This window comes from Pollachius pollachius (assembly GCF_949987615.1).
Source record: "Pollachius pollachius genome assembly, chromosome: 8".
Lineage (NCBI taxonomy): Eukaryota > Metazoa > Chordata > Actinopteri > Gadiformes > Gadidae > Pollachius > Pollachius pollachius.
In genome coordinates this window covers 1,600,765-1,622,737 of record NC_136941.1, presented here as the reverse complement: position 1 = coordinate 1,622,737, position 21,973 = coordinate 1,600,765, and the positions used below count along the sequence as shown (strand labels likewise).

Genomic DNA, 21,973 nt, shown 5'->3' with positions numbered 1-21,973 from the left:
GTAGAGCTAAGAAGGTCCTACGAGCGCTTCAGACCAACCTTACCAACGAACAACGTACTAAAGAGATTCGTAGTAAAGAACGTTTCGGGAAACACGCAAAATGTTAAGGGAGATCTTTAAGTAGAGGTTACGAATGACTCAGCGTTAAGAAGGCTTAAAGAAGGTTTCGGGAAACCGGGCCCTGCGGTCAACCGTTATCTATAATCATGCTCATTGTGTGTGTCTTGTTTTTTGTGTGTGGTTGTGAGGGTTGGTTGTGTGTCTGTGTGTGTGTCTGACTGTGTGTGTGTGTCTGGCTATATCTGGTTGTGTGTCTGGCTGTGTGTGTGTCTGGCTGTGTGTGTTTCTGGCTGTGTGTATCTGGCTATATCTGGTTGTGTGTCTGGCTGTGTGTGTGTCTGGCTGTGTGTGTTTGTGTGTCTGGTTGTGACCTCATCTCCACCTGAGAGTACCCAGCTGCAGAGCTGCTCCACTGGGCTTCAGTCTTCAGTGAGTGTTGCTGCATGTGGAGGCTGGCTGTATGTCCTGACTCTCTGCTGCCTTCTCTTCCAGAAACTACACCGCTAATGTCCAGAGATCCTGAGGACGATGTCATCAGGAGAGACATTAGTGCCTCCCAGTCCATCCCCTCCACCTCCCAGTCAGCCTGCTGGTCGGCTGCTGGAGGGAGAGACATCGAGATGGGTCCAGTCCCAGGATTCCTTAACATTGAGCGTGTTTCACTATTGAAGGTGAATGACATTACAGGAGACAAAGTAACGCAGTTCTAAAAATTCTGGATCAACCTGAAAGTGAATCTGATGTTTCAAACTCAGAAACTAGAGGAGGAAATATACCTGGCAGATTATTTTCTGATGCCAGCTTTCACAGAAGAAGAGGCGTGGTGTGTCATCATTATTTGATCAATCCTCACATTATACTTCTATATGTGACATACAGAGCAAAGACAAGCGAGGGGTTAATGAATAGTGTGAGGTCTGGTCTATAAGGCGTCCTGGGATATGATGGGTAACGTTTGTTTGGTTCCAAGCTCCACATCTCTTGGGCGTCCACCATGGAAGATGTACAGGGAATGTTAATACGGAGATAAGGAGATGTTGGGTGAGAGGAACCACTTGTCTTTGAGAAAAAATTGTAGTATATTTTATATATTTACGTTTTTAAACGATGACATGTACATATTTCACCCATACAACTATATTTTGTTTGTCTGCTAAACTTCTACTGCACTGTACATCAATGAGGATATCTTATTTATATTTAATGGCTTTTGCTTTTTTAAGTGTAATTCCTGTGCTTTTTATTTACTACTGTTCTTGAGTTGATCAGGAAGCATTTAGGGTGCTGGGATTAGCATTAAATGGCCTTCTTTCGTGTGTCAGTCAAACATTGTTAGTTACATATTATTGTTTGTGATCAAGTGGAGCAAGAGAAGGGCTGGTTGTTGGGGTATCCTGTGATGAGGGCCCAGGAATAAAGGGTTGAACATTGCGTCTTAGCTTGTGTTCTGTTTGTGACAAGGGACCTGGAAACTCCACCTAAAGTCTGGTCTCACGGGAAGATTGAAATAGCACAAAAGGGCACAAGGCCGCTGTAGACTAAGACAGGGAAACAATCCAAACAAAGGAAGAAAAGACAGGTCACCTTCTGAAGAGTAGTCAGGGATCAGTCAGAGGGCAGAACCACAGGCTGGAACCAGACCGGCAGGAGCCAGGCAGGCAGGAACCAGACCGGCAGGAACTAGGCAGGCAGACTACAGGGCCTTTTGAACTGACTAGGTAAGCCAAGACCAAACGTAACATCAATCTGACAAGTTGGCCCTGACAGCCCAGGATATAAATAGGAGTAGTTAACACACAATGAGGAACAGGTGAGCAGGAAAAAGGGTGGGAAACCATGATGGACAGGTGAGAGGCGAAGTCAGAGGCACTACAAAAATAGTGGTTCACATCCTACCTGATGAATCGCACTTATCAGGTAACATGGAATGGCTCCTTGTCCAAACCTTTCATGCTTGATACTGGTGTCCCTCAAGGCTCTGTACTGGGGCCTCTTCTGTCTCCCTCTATACCAGATCTCTGGGCTCTGTAATTACATCCCACAGCTTTTCCTATCACTTCTATGCTGACGACACTCTTTGCCCACACATGGACTTACTGGTCACTGTTGAGAACATCACTGTATCTCCTTCTCCGACTGCCAAAAACCTTGGTGTAGTGTTGGACAATCAGTTATGCTGCACCGCAAACATCACTGCGGTGGCCCGATCCTGCAGATTTGCACTTTACAACATCCGCAGGATCGGCCCTTCCTCACAAGGGAAGCAGCTTAGCTTCTAGTCCTGCAGAAGCTGCAACTCGCTCCTGGCTGGACTCCCTGCCTCTGCGATTAAACCCTTGCAGCGCATCCAGAATGCGGCAGCGCGCCTCGTGTTCAACCTACCAAAGTTCTCACATGTAACCCCCCTCTTCCGAGACCTCCACTGGCTCCCTGTAATAGATTGCATCAGATTCAAGATGATGGTACTGGCATACAAGGCAGTCGATGGAACTGCCTCTGCCTACCTCCAAGCATTAGTAAAGCCACACACCCCAGCTCGATCCCTCCGCTCAACTACCTCAGCTGGACGTCTGGTACCGCCATCGCTAAGAGCAAGCAAAGGTCGATCAGCGAAGTCACAACTTTCCTCTGTTTTGGGACCTCAGTGGTGGAACGAGCTCCCTACCGATGTCAGGATCGCAGAGTCGCTCACCAGCTTCCGCAAAAGACTCAAAACTCACCTGTTCAGAGTTCACCTCGACTCTGCATAGAAACCAATGCACAGCCACCATTGAATGTTGTTCGTCCTGGCACTTGTACATTGCACTTATTCAAGGTACTTAATTGTGTAGCATCTACAGTAGCTGCTATCATTGCTTTACACAGGGAATGGGTTAGCCTAGCGATTGTAATACTTGAACTTGGTTCTATGAACATCTTTACTGTACCGACAGCGATATATTGTTTCACTTCTTATGACAAATGTACTTATTGTAACAAATGCACTTATTGTAAGTCGCTTTGGATAAAAGCGTCTGCTAAATGCCCTTAATGTAAAATAGACACATGGTGGACAAAACCGAGAATAACCAGCAGGAGGCCACAGAGTCACTGAGCCCAGACAGGTGCTGACAATCAAAGATTATAACATTTCTTGTTATAATATTTGTGGGTTGTCCATTGAAAAATGGTATGTATGTACACAAGTGTACATATTCCCAATACTAATTCGGACAGCTTGTCATGACAATTGTTTCATTCCAAACCAGAATAACCACAACGGACACACCTTTTGACAGGGTTATTCGAAGTTAACGTAGCGGTAGCAGCAGGGTTTAAGCTAACTTTGGCTGTTGATAACTGGCTTTAGCTCACTACACCACCCCAAACCTAGTCTGATGTTGTTTACTCACATATAATTTCATCACCCAATGAAAATGACCCAAAATACAGTTTAAAGGGGACATATTATACCACCAGGTGTGAGTGTGATTAGCCGTTACAAGCCCTTTGAAAATGTGCAGCTTCTGACATCACAAGTGGGCGTGTCCACCTAGATTTGTACTGGATAGATCAGTCAATCAGCCTACCCAGTGGACTGTAGCAAACGTTGCTCATCAATCCGTCATACATCTAAATTTGTTACCGATGTGGCTGACGTTCAGACTTTTACCGTTCAAATCTGTACTTGTTTGTTCATAAAACTCATTTAGCTCCGTTGTCATTATTGTTTTAAGAAGCCATGCTGGCATGATGCCTGTTGCAGTTAATCCACGGGAGCCGGTAAACAGTGCGTGAGCGTCCTTCACCGTTCACAAAATATATAAGTGCGTTCAATGAACGCCGCTCTTTTAGCGCGTTCATGCACCCCACTGGCTGGCAACACGAGGTTCTGGTGAAGACCTCGCGTGGTTCAGGTGGAGGGGTTGGGTTAGAGTGAAGGAGCTTTAGGGGAACCCGGGGACTGTATGCCTCGCGTCGGTCTCTTAGCAAGGGTCATGGCCACGGCGCGCCGTTCTCATGTTACATCTGATTAAAACTATACCTCTGGACAATGACCATGTTAGGCTGTTGATATTATAGTGTACCCCCTCTCAATGGGGGTGCAGGACGACCGTGAAACTCGCTATGCTAACACGCTAGCATGCCCTGCATAGCATTACATTCATACCACAGAATGAAAGCAGAAAATGTTTTCTCCGGAGTCTCTGAATGGACTCGTTTCCACATGGGACCCAGGACGGGGACTGACCTCAGGGCTGGCCCCCTCCTGCTCCGCCTCCTGCCCCAGGATCAGCTCTCCCTCCTCCAGCAGTAATGGAGCTGTAATTTGTCAAGTAATGGATATTACTTGACAAATGGTTTTGTAACCACTGTATTAGAGTTGGATGGAAGTAGTACACTGTATCAGGTGACGTTAACTACATTGGTGTCCATCAGGGCGGGGGAATAAGTCAACCACTGACGTATATTCATAAAATCAAAACAATTAAAACAAAAAAAAATACAACAATCATAATATAAGGTCTCTTCCGTGAAACTAGACATTTTTACACCATTTATTTACCTTTTATTAGAGTTCTAGTATAGTTCTAATAAAGTGTTATACTATACTATATACTATTATGTGTGACCCTCACCCCCCCCCCACAATTATTAACATTTTAATTGGCAATGAACGAGTATGGAATGTGGAATTTGTCTCTGTCACATTCAAGTGCATTGTGGGTAAAAAACACAGACAGGTTCAGGCAAGGGCTTCATACCGGCCTCCTATTGATTCTAGCTGACGGACCTGTCATCCCCCTTTTATAAGGATACAAACACACACAACACACACACACACACACACACATACACACCTGAATGACAAACTTGTCCGCACACATCCACAATGAGCACCTGGAGGGGAAAGAAGAAATACAATTTCAAAATCATACGATAAAAGTATAACTATTTACATAGTTATGTTAATAGTTGGACTTTAACATTGTTGCCGTAGCAAATTATATCTTTTGAGGAATCACTTTGTGTTTTTTGTCTTGGATGCATTTACCTGTTGTTTACATGGTAGTTGAACTTCAGTACTTTGATATTTAAAAAAAGAATAACCCTACTAACATCTTACAAAACCTTAATTACTTTTAACAATTGATCAATAATATAACATCACAAACTATAAACAAATGTCTTGTTCTTGTTGTGTCGTTTCCCTTGTTAAGCACTTTGTGTTTCCTTTATGAACGACAAACGCACAATAAACCAAGTTGCATTTGATAAAACATTTTCTCATTCTAGGAGCAACGGACCTCCTCGATGGGCAGCTCCAGCAGCGTCTAAAATAAAACTGGGTCCCTGTTCACAGTATATTACATCTTTTATAAAAGTACAGAACAATGACAAAAAGAAACCATGATTCAATGGACCGTGATTCCAAGACCTATTATTATGGCTATTATTAAAGGGGGACTACATCTCTGTGAGTCATATTTCTCCGTTGGGGATAAACCACCAATGAGAACAGAGATGGTAGCTATGTCACCTGCTTTCATAGACATATTTACATAGACCCCACAGTGGCTGCTCGACCTATTGCAGATAAACGGAAACCCAGGAACTGCTGTTTTTCTGGATGAGAACGTTTACATTTGTCAACCGATTTCAATTCGAAATTACATTATAAATATTAATATTATATGATATGATTTTTTATCCTCTAGGCCTATTCAAAATATTACATCATAAAATAGATATTTAATTGTTTAACTCTCGGGTTTAGGATCCACCTCAGTGGATCAACCTTAGTGGATCCTAAACCCTTGAATTAAAATAACATGTCTTATCCTAAAGGCCTATATAAAATATAATATCATAAAATATATATTTAATTGTTTAACTCCTAATTTAGATCCTAAAACCTTGGATTAAAATAAGTAACTGAAATCAGTAGAGAATTGTAAATGTTAAAGTGCATTTATCCAGAAATAAAGCAGCTCACGTTTACTAGACCAGTGGTTTTCAAACTGTGAGGCGCGCCTCCCCTGGGGGGCGCCAGAGTTCTTCAGGGGGGGCGAGACGTGAGAAAAAAATAAACCAGAAAAAGTAACAGAAAAAACAGACACAGCGCGTCGTCCTTATTCACTCACATACTATTCCCTATATAGTGTTTATGATATAGAGCACTATATAGGGAACGAACAAACGACAATTCGGACACTACGCTGAACATTTCTAAACGTCTTTTGCGTCAGTAAATGCGCCGGGTATTTGTGTGACGCAGACAGATGCGCCCACATCATGTAAACAAACCGGGCACTCACGAGGTAAGCTGGAGGTTGTATTGATGTTGAATGTTACATTTCCTTGATCAAGTTTTCTTTTATTAATTTTGAATGTTATATTTTCTATGTTAAATCCCAAACAAATTGTTGACATTTCTAAACGAAAGCCGGAGCCGGAAAAACACGACCGCATTGCATTGTGGTATACGGGAGTAACATGTAGGGAACATCGTATGTTCACTCAAATTTTGGGTATTTTAAGTCTACTTTATAGTGCGTGAAATTTACCACGGAGAATTTGAACACCACTACAAAATGGTGAGCACCCTATATAGTGCACTATATCCGTGATGGTGAACGATTTCGAACACAGCTACGCAAACTGATTGCTCCCACTAAAGTTGAGGTGAGCTAAAAAAGGAGGTTAAACTGGCAGTTTACAGATTAAGATGTTCAAATATATTTCAAAAACGTTAAGCAAAAACATGCTTAGATAAAGATGTTAAAATGTGTTAAATGTGTTTAAAAACGCACAAAGATTTTTAGAATGTTTCAAAAATATGTTGAAATGTTTCAAAAAATTTAAAAATGTTTCAAAGAAATATGATCAGAGATGTTTAAAATGTGTAAAATATGATCAGAGATGTTTGAAATACGATCAGATGTTTAAAATGTGTAAAATAATTAAAAGATCTTTCAAAACACAGGGATTTAGAACATTCTTTTGGGGGGGGGCTCAGCTGAAATTTGTTCTCTGAGGGGGGGCTCACTCTCTCATACTTTAAAAACCCCTGTTCTAGACCATTTACTGGCCGGTCTTTGCCTCTCCAATGCGGCGTCGACGTTGAGGTACGATCCAAAGGGCCAATGCCTTCTCTTTGTATACATGTCTACGCCTGCTTACCCCGCCCACTTCCTGTTCACCCCAACATCAGGCTAATGCCAGTTAAGAAACAGCATTTTCATGCTTTAGAATCGGACCTACGGACCTACACACTGATTCACCAAATCAGTTTCATAGACCTCTGCGTTATGAAGACATACAGACTGGACCCACTATGATATACAGACTGGACCCACTATGATATACAGACTGGACCCACTATGACAATATACAGAGGATTATAGAAAGCAGGTGGGTTAAAATAGAAAGGAATCACTCGTTATGAAAATATCTACAGACAGATAATGACGGCTGTTTTAAAATATGAAATGTCGTGTGATATACACAGCTGTAGCCCCGTTCAAGTGGGCTCCAGCCGTGAAAGTGTAGCTTTCATGTTTTGAAGTGGAAACACGACTCAATGAGTGAAAGCACATCATGGTGTACCCTACCATACTAAGAAAGCCATGAAGAAAAGCCTTAGCATAAACTACCCTCTAGGAGGCTGTTTCATAGTCTATGGCAGTACAGACAGTCCATGGTGTATGCTGGCCCATGATGTACAATCGCCTGGCTATCGGACGGGTTGATAAACACACTGCCCTCTAGCGGCCACAACAGGAACATATTCAGAGTCTGCATCTGAGATATCCTGTGTTTTTAGTGTAGATCGCTTTTTTTGCGCTTTCTCGTGTGTGTCTGCTCTGCATCCCAACCTTCCGTTAAAAAGAACAGCCCTCTGCCTCGTGATCTGCCTCGTAGTATAGTCTTTGCTATTTCTGATGACATGTTTCAAGCTAACAGTTATGAATGGTTTGTTCTCCACGTAATAGACAACACCATGTAAGGTTTAATGATTTTGTAGATAAGTTAAAGAATACAAACATGGCCACTTTGCCATGTCCGCTAAAGCCAAGACAGACCAAAGGTTTACCTGGGTAAATTAGAACATGTAGGCATGGCTTATTAACCATTCCGCCCACTCCCAATGTAAAGTATTTGGTTACTTATAATAAAAGACGTCCACACATGAGTCCAAGTTAAATCAACGTCTTTACTTTCGGTCCGCGTCCGCGCATGCCCCCCGTTCCGTCACGACGTATCCGGGTACGTCATTTACATATGATCATACAATTCTATTACATCTTCCCCTTGAGATTCTTACGATCTTAACACTGAAATTATCAACATTGGCTAGGAACATCACTTAAGGCTTATTAAAGTACTATTCTGTTAATTCTATTACCAAACCAGGAAAATGTGTACGGCCTTCTGGAACTCAATGTAAAACCAACCAATACATTCCGACACGGTATGATAGACATTTCTGGAACTCTTTTCACATTAAAGATGAAACACTTTTCATTGTTTGAACTCAATGCAATATTACCATTCTCGTGTATCACAGTGCACAGTATGATAGACATTACTGGAACTCTTTTCCTTTTTCCAAGTGTCCAGATGACACGACCGCTCACAGGTCCAGTCTCTGAACTGGTCTACTGACCCTGCCTGACCTGGTCTGAGTCAGGCCATCAGCAACTGCGCCCGTGCTGGTGTCAACCATTGTAGTGCTTCTCCCCGGGTCACTGGACGGCTGCTCTGGTTGAGGCCCCAGTGTACCTGATGGTGTAGATCTCACGCTGGGCACCACCTGAAGATGGCGACGGTTGCGGCGAAGTCTGGCTCCCTGCTCCGTCTCCACAAGGTAGGATCTCGGTGTGATGCTCTCGCCAGTCACCACAGCTGGAGTGACCCAGGACTTTTGATGGTCCAGTCTGGTGAGGACGTGGTCCCCTGCCCTTAGTGTTGGAAGGTTCTTCACTCCGTGGCGTTGGTTGCAGTAGTAGGTTTGTTTCCTCTTCTCTGATGCGTCCTTGGCTGCAATACTCTGCTTGTTAGGCCGTCTGGGTTGTAGGTTGCGGTCAAGGGTAGGCAGAGTGGTTCGAATCTTGCGGCCCATTAAGAGTTCTGCTGGGCTTACCCCAGTGCTGCTGCACGGAGTAGATCTGTAGCACATAAGTGCCAGGAGAGGGTCCTTTTGTCTCAGGATCCCTTTTGCTATTTGCACCGCTCTTTCGGCGTGCCCGTTGCCTTGAGGATGGTGTGGGCTCGATGTGATGTGTGTGAAGTCTAATTCACGGGCCAGTTGCTTGAACTCCTCACTAGAAAACTGTGGGCCATTGTCACTGACCACTTCGTCTGCCACCCCATAGCGGGCAAAAGTAGCTTTCAGTTTTGTGACTACTTGGACGGTAGTGGTGGTGGGCATATGGAGAATCTCAATAAACCGTGAATAGTAGTCAGAGATAACTAAATAGTTCTGTTTGTTGTACTCACATAAGTCCATGCCGATTCTTTTCCATGGCCTGTCCGGGAGCGGTGTGGAGATCAAAGGCTCTTTGGACTGAGCTCTCCTTTGTTCCTGACAAGGCTGGCAGGCTAGGACTTTCTGCTTGATGTGAGCTGATATACCCGGCCACCAGACGGCAGAGTTAGCTCTGTCTCGGCATTTAGTCAGTCCCTGATGACCATCATGGATACGTTCTAACACATCTGCTCTCAATGTCTCTGGGATTACTATCCTATTGCCTCTAATCACCAGGCCTTGGTGAACTGACAGCTCGTTTCTCATGGGGAAGAACTCTCTAACCGTTGGGTGTGTCTTACCTACGTGATCAGGCCACCCGGACTGTATGTATCTGGCCACAGCTTGTAGTGTGTCATCAACAACTGTGGCAGCTCTGATACTGTCCATTCTCCCCTCTGTAGCCGGCATGTTGTTGATGATGGATTCTACGTAGCACTCCACATCAACATTGGTGTCGCCTCCATCCTGCGCATCTCCTACTGGGCTCCTGGACAACGCGTCTGCCGTGACGAGGGTTTTCCCTGGTACATATTCCGCTGTAGGGTTGAACCTCATCAGCCGCATCAGGAGCCTCTGGCAGCGGATGGGGACAGTATCTAGGTCTTTGGAGTTCATTAGCGGGACTAACGGTTTGTGATCTGTGATCAGCCTGAACCCCTCTAGGCCATGTAAGTATTTCCCAAACCGCTCACAGGTCCAGACGCTCGCCAGGAACTCTTTTTCTATCTGAGCGTACCTAGTTTCCGCCCCACTCAGACGCCATGAACAATGGGCTACAGGTTTCCAGCCCTCACTGTGCAGTTGCATCAGCACGCCCCCTATTCCATAGCTGCTGGCATCTGCAGAGACAGCAGTGGGTTTGTTGACATCATAAAACGCCAGAGTGGGTGGGGTTGTAAGAAGTTCTTTGATGGATTGGAATGCTGACTGCTGTACTGGGCCCCATGTCCACGCGGATTTGGACTTCAGTAATTCGTACATGGGCTGCCCCACAGCAGCTAGGTTCGGGATGTATTTACCTAAATAATTCACCATCCCGAGGACTCTCTTCAGCTCATGGACATTAGTGGGTGGAGTCAGGTCGTTTATAGCGGAGACCTTGGCTGGGTCAGGACGTGTGCCATCTGCGTCTATCACGTGACCCAAAAAATTTAGTCTTCGCTGTCTCAAGGCACACTTCTCTTCATTTAGCTTCAGCCCAGCTGTCTCCAGGCGCTCCATGACCTGCCGTAGACGTTCGTCGTGCTGGGCCATATCTTTTCCATGCACTATGATGTCGTCCATGTAAACAGCGTTCCCTGGTAGGCCTTCCAGCGTTTCCTCCATCTTTCTCTGAAAATTTTCGGGTGCGCTAGATATCTCAAATGGGAGTCGTTTGAAACAGTACCTGGCAAATGGTGTGATAAAGGTTGTCAGTCTCTGACTATCCTTGTCTAGCGGTATCTGCCAGAACCCTGCTGCCGCGTCTAATGAGGAGAACACCGTGGACCCACTCAGCTCAGCTGTGATCTCATCTGTTGTCGGCAAAACAAACCTCTCTCTCTTAACGGCCTTGTTTAATTTTCGTAGGTCAACGCAGATACGCACCTGTCCTGATTTCTTGGGAGCGGGCACCATGGGAGCCCACCACTCCGTGGGCTCCGTCACCTTTTCTATGACGCCTTTGGTCTCCATTCTGTCCAGCTCCAGCTTGACAGACTTCATGAGGGGAATGGGGACTCTGCGGGCAGTGTGGACAGCATAGGGTTGGGCATCCTCCTGGAGCGCTATTTGCACCGGCTGTGTTTTTAGCAGGCCGAACTTTCCTCCGGCGCCACGGACCTCACAAATTCTCTTCACGAGCCCCATTGTCTGTGCCACTTCTGTGCTAAGCAGGTTGCTCACACTCTCTTCTCCAACAACGTAGACTCTGAATGAGTACTTTTTGTCCTTGTGCCACACGTTTGCTGTGAATTGGCCAATACAGTTCAATCGCCCACCTGGACTACACAGCATGGCTTTTGCTGGGTGTAGTTTAGTCGCTTGGCTGAGACTCTTGAAAGTCTCTTCACTCATAATGCACACATCCGCTCCAGTGTCTATTTTGAAACTAACTGGCGTGTGGCAGATATTCAACTTTACTGTCCATTGCCCGCCACTGCTTGAGGATGTGCATTTTACTGAGCCTAGAAAGTAAGCTGCATTTTCTTCATGCTCGCTGACTTCATTCACTGCCATTTTACTTTTGCACATTCTTTCCCAGTGCCCAATCTTCTTGCACTTGTTGCATGCAGACTTAATTGCAGGACAATGTTCTTGAATCTTGTGCGTCATTTTCCCACATCTGTTACATGTCTTTCCCCGTTCGCTGCGTCTGTTTTGTTGGTCCGTTTCGTTATACCTCCGTTCGTCCATTTTGAATTTGCTAAAGCCCCGCGCGACCTCCTCTACAGCACATGCAGCGGCCTCGCCTCGCCGGCTAACCTGAGCTCTCACCTCCACCTGTTGACGAGCCTCCTGAACTGTCATCTCTAACGTGAGATTTGAGATGAGCTGCAGTTTTCGGGAGAGTTCTTTGTCCCTGATGCCCACCACAATTCGGTCCCTAATGTGCTCTTCACGAGTAACTCCGAATTCGCAATGCTCAGAAAGTTCATAAAGGGCGCGAATAAAAACCTCCACCCTCTCCCCTGCACGCTGCACACGTTGGTAAAAGCAAGCCCTCTCGTGGATGACATTCTGTTTCGGTATAAAGTAAGCATCAAATTTGCCCATTACTACATCAAAATCCTCTCCGTCATCTTCTTCAACAAAACGGAATGACCCGAATATATTCTCTGCTTCCCCGCCTAAGGCGTAGATAAGGGTGCTGACCTGTACCCCTCCGTCCTCTTGATCCAGCTTCGTAGCCGTTCTGTACCGCATGAAGCGTTTCTTCCAATCGCTCCATCTGCAGGCCTCTCGAAGCAGAAACTGTCCGGCGGATTAAACTTCGGCATCGTCGGCTCGGACCACTTCTGACACCATGTAAAGTATTTGGTTACTTATAATAAAAGACGTCCACACATGAGTCCAAGTTAAATCAACGTCTTTACTTTCGGTCCGCGTCCGCGCATGCCCCCCGTTCCGTCACGACGTATCCGGGTACGTCATTTACATATGATCATACAATTCTATTACACCCAATATAAACGTTTTGTTTACCTGTGTTTGAGAGATGCTTCATGAACCACCTCCAGAACGCAAGCTTGTTTACCTTGTGTCTCCGTTAGAATAAACCACGTGTTGAACATTTACCAATCTCCGAGTCATAGCCCGAGACAGCCATACCACAATAGATCTAATTAGTTTTTCATCACTCGGCATAGACATTCAGGGACATCTGGATACTTACTGCAAGTAAAGCAATATATTTTATAGGTTGGGTAATTACTTGTTAATGAAGCCTACATTCAGATGTATTTACATCTATAGGGTGCCTTGACCCCTGAGCTGTGCGGTCCGTTTGATCGACGCCAGGTGTGAGAACCGCAAGGCAATGATGATATGGCAGCCAATGTGGCCAATCGTATACAATCATGTTCAACCAAACAATGTACCGTACCATATTTTGCCTTTATATGTTACCGCACAACCTTGTTGCTATCAAAATATTTCAAACCCGTTGATCGTTGGACGGCCATGTTATTTTTCAATGTTCAATTAATGCTATTTATATATTTAGTTTTATATAATCTAAATTTCATTGGCAGCTTTATTGCATCAGCAAATTGTCAACAGGTAGTATACAGAGTGAGAGAGGAATGCTGTCCTACCGGTCCAGATGTTAGAGTTAAATATCTGAACTAGAGCTAACGAGTTGACTGATTCAATCCCACAGAATGCCTGAAATAGCTAGCTTACTAGCTGACTTAATCAAGTAACAGTTCTGTCTAAAACAGACAACTGCATGTCTGGATTAACTAACTAACTTGTTGAAACAATGCTAAAGTTAAATAAATAAAATCAGTTTCAAGTTTTGTTTGAATCATTTATTTCTTAGAGTTAACAGTCGATTGGCCAAAATGTTCTGTCCAACAGGAATGCATGTTAATAAACAGGATTCACAAGTACATCATGCGCACCTTGAGCAGAAGAATGACAAGAACAATGCTCTCGCCAGCCTATGTTCATCTAATATTTAGTTCACCAGCAGTGACATCTGCTGGCGAAATATGAAACGGCAGCCCTGGTTTCAGTTTTAATCTGACACGTGAATCGAGTCGAACGGAAGCGTAATCAATCTATAAAAATCATAATCTGCTCGTTTTCTGTATTCTGAAAAAAATTGTAATGCTGGAAAAGATGATGCTCTGTTTTTATGAAATAAAGAGTTTATTATCTCAGAATTCTGAGAAATGTTCATGAAAAAAGATCTGGTGTTATCTTTCTTCAATAATGTGATACCTCAAAATCCTCAGAACGACAAATCCTCATTCACTTGAGAGCTGTAATTCATTGAAGTCCCACCTGTTGAGTTTAATCTAGTTTAATTCTGGTTTATGTTTGAGACGGTGGGCGATACTAACGTCCATCAGTAATATTGATGGTATTGTTATTGGTTTGTCCACTTTGCTCAGGAACCTCAGGACTGTGGGGTCGTTCAGACGGGACGCCCATCATGATCTGCTTGACATTGTGGCGTTTCTCCAGGATCAGTTGAACCGATAGGGCATGCTCCACGGATATAAGATGATGCATTCTCTTCAGTAATATTTTAATTTAACATTGAGCGTGTCTGGCAGCTATTTCAAGGGTTGCCAAACATCCACCAGCTTACAATAATGGATTGTTCATTGAAATAACAAGAATAAAACCGGTAGTGATTGGAGACGGCTTGAATTATCACATGCCCTTCACTTATCACACGCCCTGCAACGCCTTCTCATTGCCCAGACCTGCCCTTAAGGGCAGGTCTGGGCAATGAGAAGGCTCCTGGGCTTTATTCCAGGTAAGGACCAAGGAATGTGTTTCGACAGGTACTTGGAATGTTTCGACGCTCTCAATTAAAGTAAGGTAATATAAACGCTGTCTATGTCAAAACTGATACCCTCGTATCCTCATTATATTCAGGTCGTTTACACTTTTTTTAAAGTTCAGGTGGTTTATAAAACTATTACTGCATAAAAAGAGCTATACGTTTATAGTGCCATTCTTACTTTCGCTTTCACTTAGTTCGCTCACGGAGAAACAATGAAGACCTCCACGGTTGTAATTATAAAATAGGATTTGTATATTCCAACAAACATTCTGGCTCCTGGGAACATCATAAGAGACCCTGTGTCTCATCTGCTGAACCATCAATAGAGCCCTAACTCCAGGGGCAGACCTCCTGTAGGCCTGGGGCCTGCTCATTGGGCAGGCCCCAGGCCTACAGGCTGGGGATCGGCCCCAAGGCCCTGAGATCTTCAGCAGCCAGGTGACTGTGTTTGGGGTTTAATATGGGATGGGCAAGGTGGAATGTTTCACCCAAAGGATCCAAAGACCAAATCAATCTAGAAAATGATGCTGCCCAATGAAGATAAAAGTCATACATTTTATTTGTGACATACTTTTAACACTCACAAATTTATTTTCTTTATCACAGAAAAATTAAGCATTAGATCACAGTTAATGCAGACATACAAGGTTAAGAACTCTGTTTAACAGCTCTAATTTGTACTTTTGGTTCAGGGAAAAGTATTAAAGATACAAGTTATTACTTTTATTAACTACTCTATATTTTTTTTATCCCTCCAGATGTTTCTGAACTTCAAGAAAAGTCTGTAGCTGCATGGCAATGATGATATGGCAGCCAAAGTATAGCTTGTGTGGCACATGTATTTAGAATATACAAAGCCGGATAAAACAAAAAAACGTATTTTGCCATGATTGAACAACTTGCACTGACACACAGAAGAAATATCTGCCGAAAATCTGCCAAAAAACATCAGATGGTTAAAGGTCATACAAATTGGACCACCATGTTCTTACAAATCCTGCTCCTAATATGTTCAGTTAGTAATACTTATGGCGCTGCTAGTAATGCATCACCATCGTGTGCCAGCGATGAATACAGAGTGGGACAGGTCTGCTGCTTTGCATGTCCTGCTGGTAAGAGTCCATTAACCCAGCGGTTGTCAAGCTGTTGTACAAAATACTTCTGTATGATTTCTTCAACCAAATCCATTGGAAAACAACATATTTTAAACGTTCTTTCCAACAGGATATAGGGTTCGTAGGGATTGCACAGCGACAACCAATTCATTGTGCTCAAAGTGCCCCGATGGTACTTTCAAAGAAGGCCTTAGCGGACAGAAGCAATGCACTGCCTGTACAAAGTGTGTCACAGGTACATCTATATTATTAAATGGAGATGCCCATATGTTGTCTTGATGATAATGTTGTATTGTCCATGTTTATATCAGAGAAGTTGTGTCGTTCATGTTGATATCAGAGAAGTTGTGGCATTCATGTTCATATCAGAAAAGTTGTGTTCATGTTTATATCAGAGAAGTTGTGTTGTTCATGTTTACTTCAGAAGTTGTGTACTCTCAGGTTGTCTCAGGTTCCTCTGTTACTGTTGTGATTGACAGGTCAGAAAGTGAAGAAATTGTGTACTCCAACATCAGATACTGAGTGTGAGATCCTGGATGGATTCTTCTGTAGTGACTCAGCAGATAAAGACACATTCTCAGATGCCACATTGTCATGCCAACCCCACACGATGTAAGTGGAGTAAATTAAACAATCTACACATACAGTGCAATGATGGTTGTTAAGAATTAGGCCTGGGCAATATATCATGTACTGGTGTGGCTTTTTGCCTGTTCTTAAAATACATACAATGGTCATAATGTTATGTTTGTTTACTCTTCTATTTAATAATACAAATGTCAGAACTAGATATTGTTAAAAGGTCATTAATGCTTGATCATATATATAATTTACCATTTACTAATTTTCTCCAAAGCGGTGTACAGTGAATTCAGACACAGGTAGATACAGGTCATTGGGAACAGGTAGGGGTCAGGCATCTAGCTCAAGAACCTTCCTGAAGGCCTACAGGTTGGTTGTGGACATTGGGGATCGAACCCAGTACCTTTAGACCAGGAGTCCATCACCCAGTCTACTACTCTAGAACTAAACGTGGTTTTGTCCTTCTGGTTTCAGGTGTGATTCTGTGGGAGGGGTGCAGATAAAACCAGGAACTGATTCAACTGATTCTACATGTATTAAATATGTGACAATTGTGTTCATAATAATAGGATGCATATCTTTCATTATATTGTTAGTCCTGGGAGGTAAGCGCTCCATTCAACTATTTTATGTATCATGTTCAACATTCAACTCTTAACATCTATCATGGTTACATTAACCTTACATTTATCATATTACATTAAACTCTGACAAGTATCATGGTTACATTCAACTAACATATGTATCATAGTTACATTAAACTAGCATGTATCATGTTTACATTAAACTAACATGTATCATGTTTACATTAAACTAACATGTAGCAGGGTTATGCTGTTCTGACATGTGTTGTTTATCACTTCATAGCATTGGTTTATAGAAGACTGAAAATGGAAAGGGATTTAACTGGTAAGTTCTTATCCCACATGTTTCACTTTGTAAATGAGTAATGAGTATTAATATCCAGTCATTTGCAAGGGTTACTGACTCACACCAAGTCAAATGATATCGCTGTGATTAAAACATTTCATCCTATTGTACCAGAGAGTCAGAGCCTACCTAGCAGAGGGACCAGAGTGGCAGACCTACTGAACAACATCATCTAGATATTAGATTATAGAATGGAGCTATCCATGTATATAAGACACTACTCTCATAGCTGGGGCGATGTGGCCAGCATAACGTCAGCTCAGTGGCGTTTATAACGTAGCTCACTGAGTCGTCATGACAACACAGAGCAGGGACAAAGGGTAGAAAGACTTCTGTCCTTGTTTGACTACGATAATGGCAGCCGTCTCCCTACACGTATTCAGTCTGTCAAGATGTTCTTCTGTGTAGAGGCTAATTCAGAGTGGAAACCAGGGACTGGTTCAACTGACTCTACATGAATATAATATTGAAGCAGTTCATAATGATAGGATGCATATTTTCCATAATATCAATCATAGTCCAGGAAGGCAAGGGATACATTAAACTCTATCATGTATCATGGTTACATTAAACTAACATGTGTTGTGGTTAGGTTGAACTATCACGTATCATGTTACATTAAACTAACATGCATCATGTTACATTAAGCTAACACCTATCAGGGTTATGCTGAATGATAGTGACTGCTGTCCTGACATGTTTCTGTATTATTTATCTCTATATAGGATTGGATAATCTAATAAGTGAGATGGTAAGTGTTATTACTGGTTTGATGCAGAACACAATAGTATGTGTGAACCTAGCTGGCAGTGGTGGAGTTATTAGATGATGACCAGAGGCGGATTAACACACAGGCTAGCCTCGAATGAGCCTAGGGGCCCAGGTGGGCAAGGGGCCCTGGATTGGCCAGACTATTTTCAATTGTACCCAAAATAAAAAAAAGACTCGTCTCCAATTGGTCCATAACAAGAAAAAATAAAAAGTGAAGCAGTTGATTGGGTAGATGTGTGGGCCATGTAATGTTTCGAGGTTCTTAAGGTAAATATTGTTGTAAAGGAATACGTCATTTCTGCTGGACAATAAAGAGGCAGAACATCTTAAAAGCGAGAAAGCGAAAAGCACAAATGTTTCTATTTGTCGATATAGCACTCAGACTATTCATGACTTTGCCTGTGACCATTGCCAGCAGGGGGCGCTCTTTTTCAAAATTGGCACTAGTTAACGATAGACTGAGATCAAGGAAGGGGCAGAACAGACTGAATCAACCGTCTCTGATCTCTCCATTGAAAGAGATATTCTGTGCAAATAGGATTTTACCAGCCTCATTAAGGAGTTCTCTGTCGGTCTGTCCACAGAAATACGTGGTTGTGGCAGCTATGGGGAATTCACACTTGTTTCTGTATCATTGCTGTTTTAGTGAAGGCCCTTTCAATGTGTGGGTGTATGCCAGTTCTCCGAGAGTGTGCATGAGGGCTATGTAATAATCCTAGCACGCTTTAACACATGGCACTACATTGAGTTTTTCTGCATGATCAGTAAGGGTGACACACAAAAGTAGTAGCCTAGGGGCCAATGACCACCTTAATCAACCAATGATGATGACCTTGTACTGAACCATATATTCATATTTGATTCACATTTTTATTTTATTGAAAAAGGAAACACCGGAACAGGAGATGGAGTGTGACAGTAAGTTCTTATTTCACATGTTTCACTGTGTTAATAAGTAACAGATAATTATTAATATCCAGTGATTTGCAGGGGTTACGGACTCACACCAGGTGAAATGATATTGCTGTGATTAAAACATTTCATCTAATTGTACCAGAGAGTCAGAGCCTACCTAGCAGAGGGACCAGAGTGGCAGACCTACTGAACAACATTATCTAGATATTAGATTATGGAATGGAGCTATCCATGTATATAAGCAATACTCTCATGGCTGGGGCGATGTGGCCAGCATAACGTCAGCTCAGTGGCGTTTATAACGTAGCTCACTGAGTCGTCATGACAACACAGAGCAGGGACAAAGGGTAGAAAGACTTATAATGGCAGCCGTCTCCCTACACGTATTCAGTCTGCCAAGATGTTCTTCTGTGTAGAGGCTAATTCAGAGTGGAAACCAGGAACTGGTTCAACTGATTAAACATGATTAGAATATATGGAGCAGTTCATAATAATGTATCATGTTAGATTAAACTTTAACATGTATCACGGTTACATTATGCTAATGTAACTAAACTAATGATATTGGCTGCTGTCCTGACATGTTACTGTATTGTTTATCTCTACATAGAAATGCGTTGGCGACTTCAGTCGGTAAGTGTTTTTACTGGTTTGATACAGAACCCAATAATATGTGTGACCCTAGCTGGCAGTGGTGGAGTTATTAGATGATGACCTTGTAATGAACCCAATGTGGAAATTGTATTCACATTTTTATTTTATAGAGAAAGAAAACACCGGAACAGGAGGGGAAGTTCACAGGTATTCCACATGCTTCACTTTGTAAATTAGTAACAGATAACTTAGAATATATTGAGCAGTTCATAATGATAGGATGAATATCTTTCATTACATCAATCATACTCCTAGGAGCGACGCATTTTATTAAACTAACATGTATCATGATAACATTAAAGTACTGACATGTATCATGATTACATTAAACTAACATGTATCAGGGTTATGCTGAATGATATTGACTGATCTCCTGACATGTTTCTGTATTGTTTATCTCTATATAGAATTGATTGATCGATATAATAAGGTAAGTGTTATTACTGTTTTGATACAGAACACAATAATATGTGTGAAGGTTCAAGGAGTTTAAATGTGATTGTAGTACACAACGAAATACAGGTTGGCACTCTCTAGCAGCAGTTAGAGTTTAAATGGTTAAATGACACAAAACACAAAAAGACACAATGAGACGATGACAAATAAGACACTCACAAAGACAAAGACCAAATCACAGAAGTGTTTAAAACATATATAAATAGTGATATGTAGATTAGATAGACACACACACACACACACACACACACACACACACACACACACACACCCTGTCCATATTGTGCCCATCAAGTCCAGTGTGTGTGTGTGTGGAGGGGCAGGGCGGGGGGGTTGTGGGTGGTGGAAGCTACTGCTCCTGGAGGAGAGTTGTCCTTAGTGCTTTGTTAGGGGGTTGAGGGGGTGATGGAGGCTACAGCTCCTGGGGGAAAAGCTGTTCCTCAGTCTTGTGGTGCGGGCCCGCAGTGTGCGGTACCTCTTCCCTGATGGTAGGGGGACAAACAAGGTGTGTCCAGGGTGAGTTTTATCAGTGCTTATTGACCTTGCCTTCGTCTTCAGGCGGTCACCACACACAGAGTCCAGGTCTGGGAGCTCAGCTCCTATGATCTTTATTGCTGACCTAACCACTCTGGCCAAGTCCCTCCTGTCCTCCGCTGTGCAGCCTTCATACCGCACACTGCAGCCCTGCAGAGGATGCTCTCAATTGTGCTCCTATAAAAGTTAATGAGCAGGTGTGTGGATAAACCAGCCTGTTGGAGCTTCAGTAGGAAGAAGAGCCTCTTCTGGGTCCTCTTTACAAGGTTGGAGATGTTAGTAGCCCATGTTAGGTCCTTGGTGATGTACGTCCCCAGGAATTTAACAGAGTCCACCCTCTCCACTTCTTCCCCATTGATGGTAAGTGGGGTCTGCGTGGTCCTCTTGGACCTCCTAAAGTCCACGAGGATCTCATTTGTTTTGGTGGTGTTTAGGACCAGGTTGTTTTCCACACACCACTCTGCCATGTGTTGGACCTTTTGCCTGTAATGGCACTCATTGTGGTCACTAATGAGCCCCACCGCAGTGGAGTCATCAGCATTAGATTATGGTGTTTGATGAATGGATGTGTACTCAGTCAGGGGTGAAGAGGGTTTATAGGGCTGGGCTGAGTACATAACCTTGGGGCGCACCGGTGTTCAAGGTTGTAGTTGAGGATGTCAGATCCCCTACTCTGACATTCTGCGGTCGGTTTGAAACAAAGTCCAGGATCCATGAGCAGAGTGAGGTGGGGAGACCAAGATGAATGAGTTTGAGGACCAGTTTATGGGGGATTATGGTGTTGAAGGCAGAGCTGAAGTCCACAAAGAACATCCTTACATATGTGTTCGGTACTCCAGGTGGGACAGGGCTGTGTGGAGTGCGATGGAGACAGCGTCCTCTGTGGATCTGTTTGCCTTATGGGCAAAATGGTGGCTGTCCAGGTCCACAGGGATGCGGTCTCTGATGTACGCCAGTATCATCCTCTCAAAGCACCTCATGATTACTGGGGTGAGGGCGACTGGGCGGTAGTCATTGAGGCAGGGAATGGCAGATTGTTTGGGGATGGGGACGATGGTAGTGGTCTTAAGGCAGGTGGGAACTGCAGCTTGTTGCAGGGAGAGGTTGAAGATTTCTGTAAAAGCTCCTGCTAACTGGTCGGCACATGAACTCAGTACACGGCCCGACACCCCATCAGGGCCAGTAGCCTTATTGGTGTCAATCCTTCTCAAGGTGGACCTCACCTGGTGGTGCTGAAGAGTGAGTGTCTGCTCCTCCTCCTCGCTAACCAGTGCGGTGGTTGAACTAGCTTGTAATTCATGACAAAAAAGGGGAGACCACACAGTAGTATATTTAGTATATTTATTTACAACCAATAACCTCTATAAAGAGATAACAATAAACCATTTTCCCATGTAAACCATCAGTATCATCAGTAGTGTCTGTAGTGTATGGGTGCATGTG

At 43.4% G+C, this 21,973-nt stretch overlaps 1 protein-coding gene across 5 annotated transcripts in view; it reads left to right on the top strand.

Annotated features, from left to right (window-relative positions):
- Positions 1-21,973, top strand: part of LOC307079174 (uncharacterized protein) — an 83,069-nt gene that overhangs the window by 47,032 nt on the left and 14,064 nt on the right. For 2 of the 5 annotated variants that reach the window (XR_013812025.1, XM_079741302.1), the window contains exons 32-35: positions 18,859-18,889; positions 19,497-19,519; positions 19,651-19,687; positions 19,948-19,970. The exons of 1 other annotated variant lie outside the window; for it this stretch is intronic. Coding sequence is in view for 3 of the 4 variants with exons in the window: in XM_079741302.1 (XP_079597428.1) it covers positions 18,859-18,889; positions 19,497-19,519; positions 19,651-19,687; positions 19,948-19,970 (114 nt within the window). In the remaining variant the exon portion in view is untranslated. Of the gene's footprint in view, positions 1-552; positions 1,492-18,858; positions 18,890-19,496; positions 19,520-19,650; positions 19,688-19,947; positions 19,971-21,973 lie in introns of those variants that run through there. 2 more of the 5 variants (XM_079741305.1, XM_079741301.1) reach the window with 1 other exon arrangement.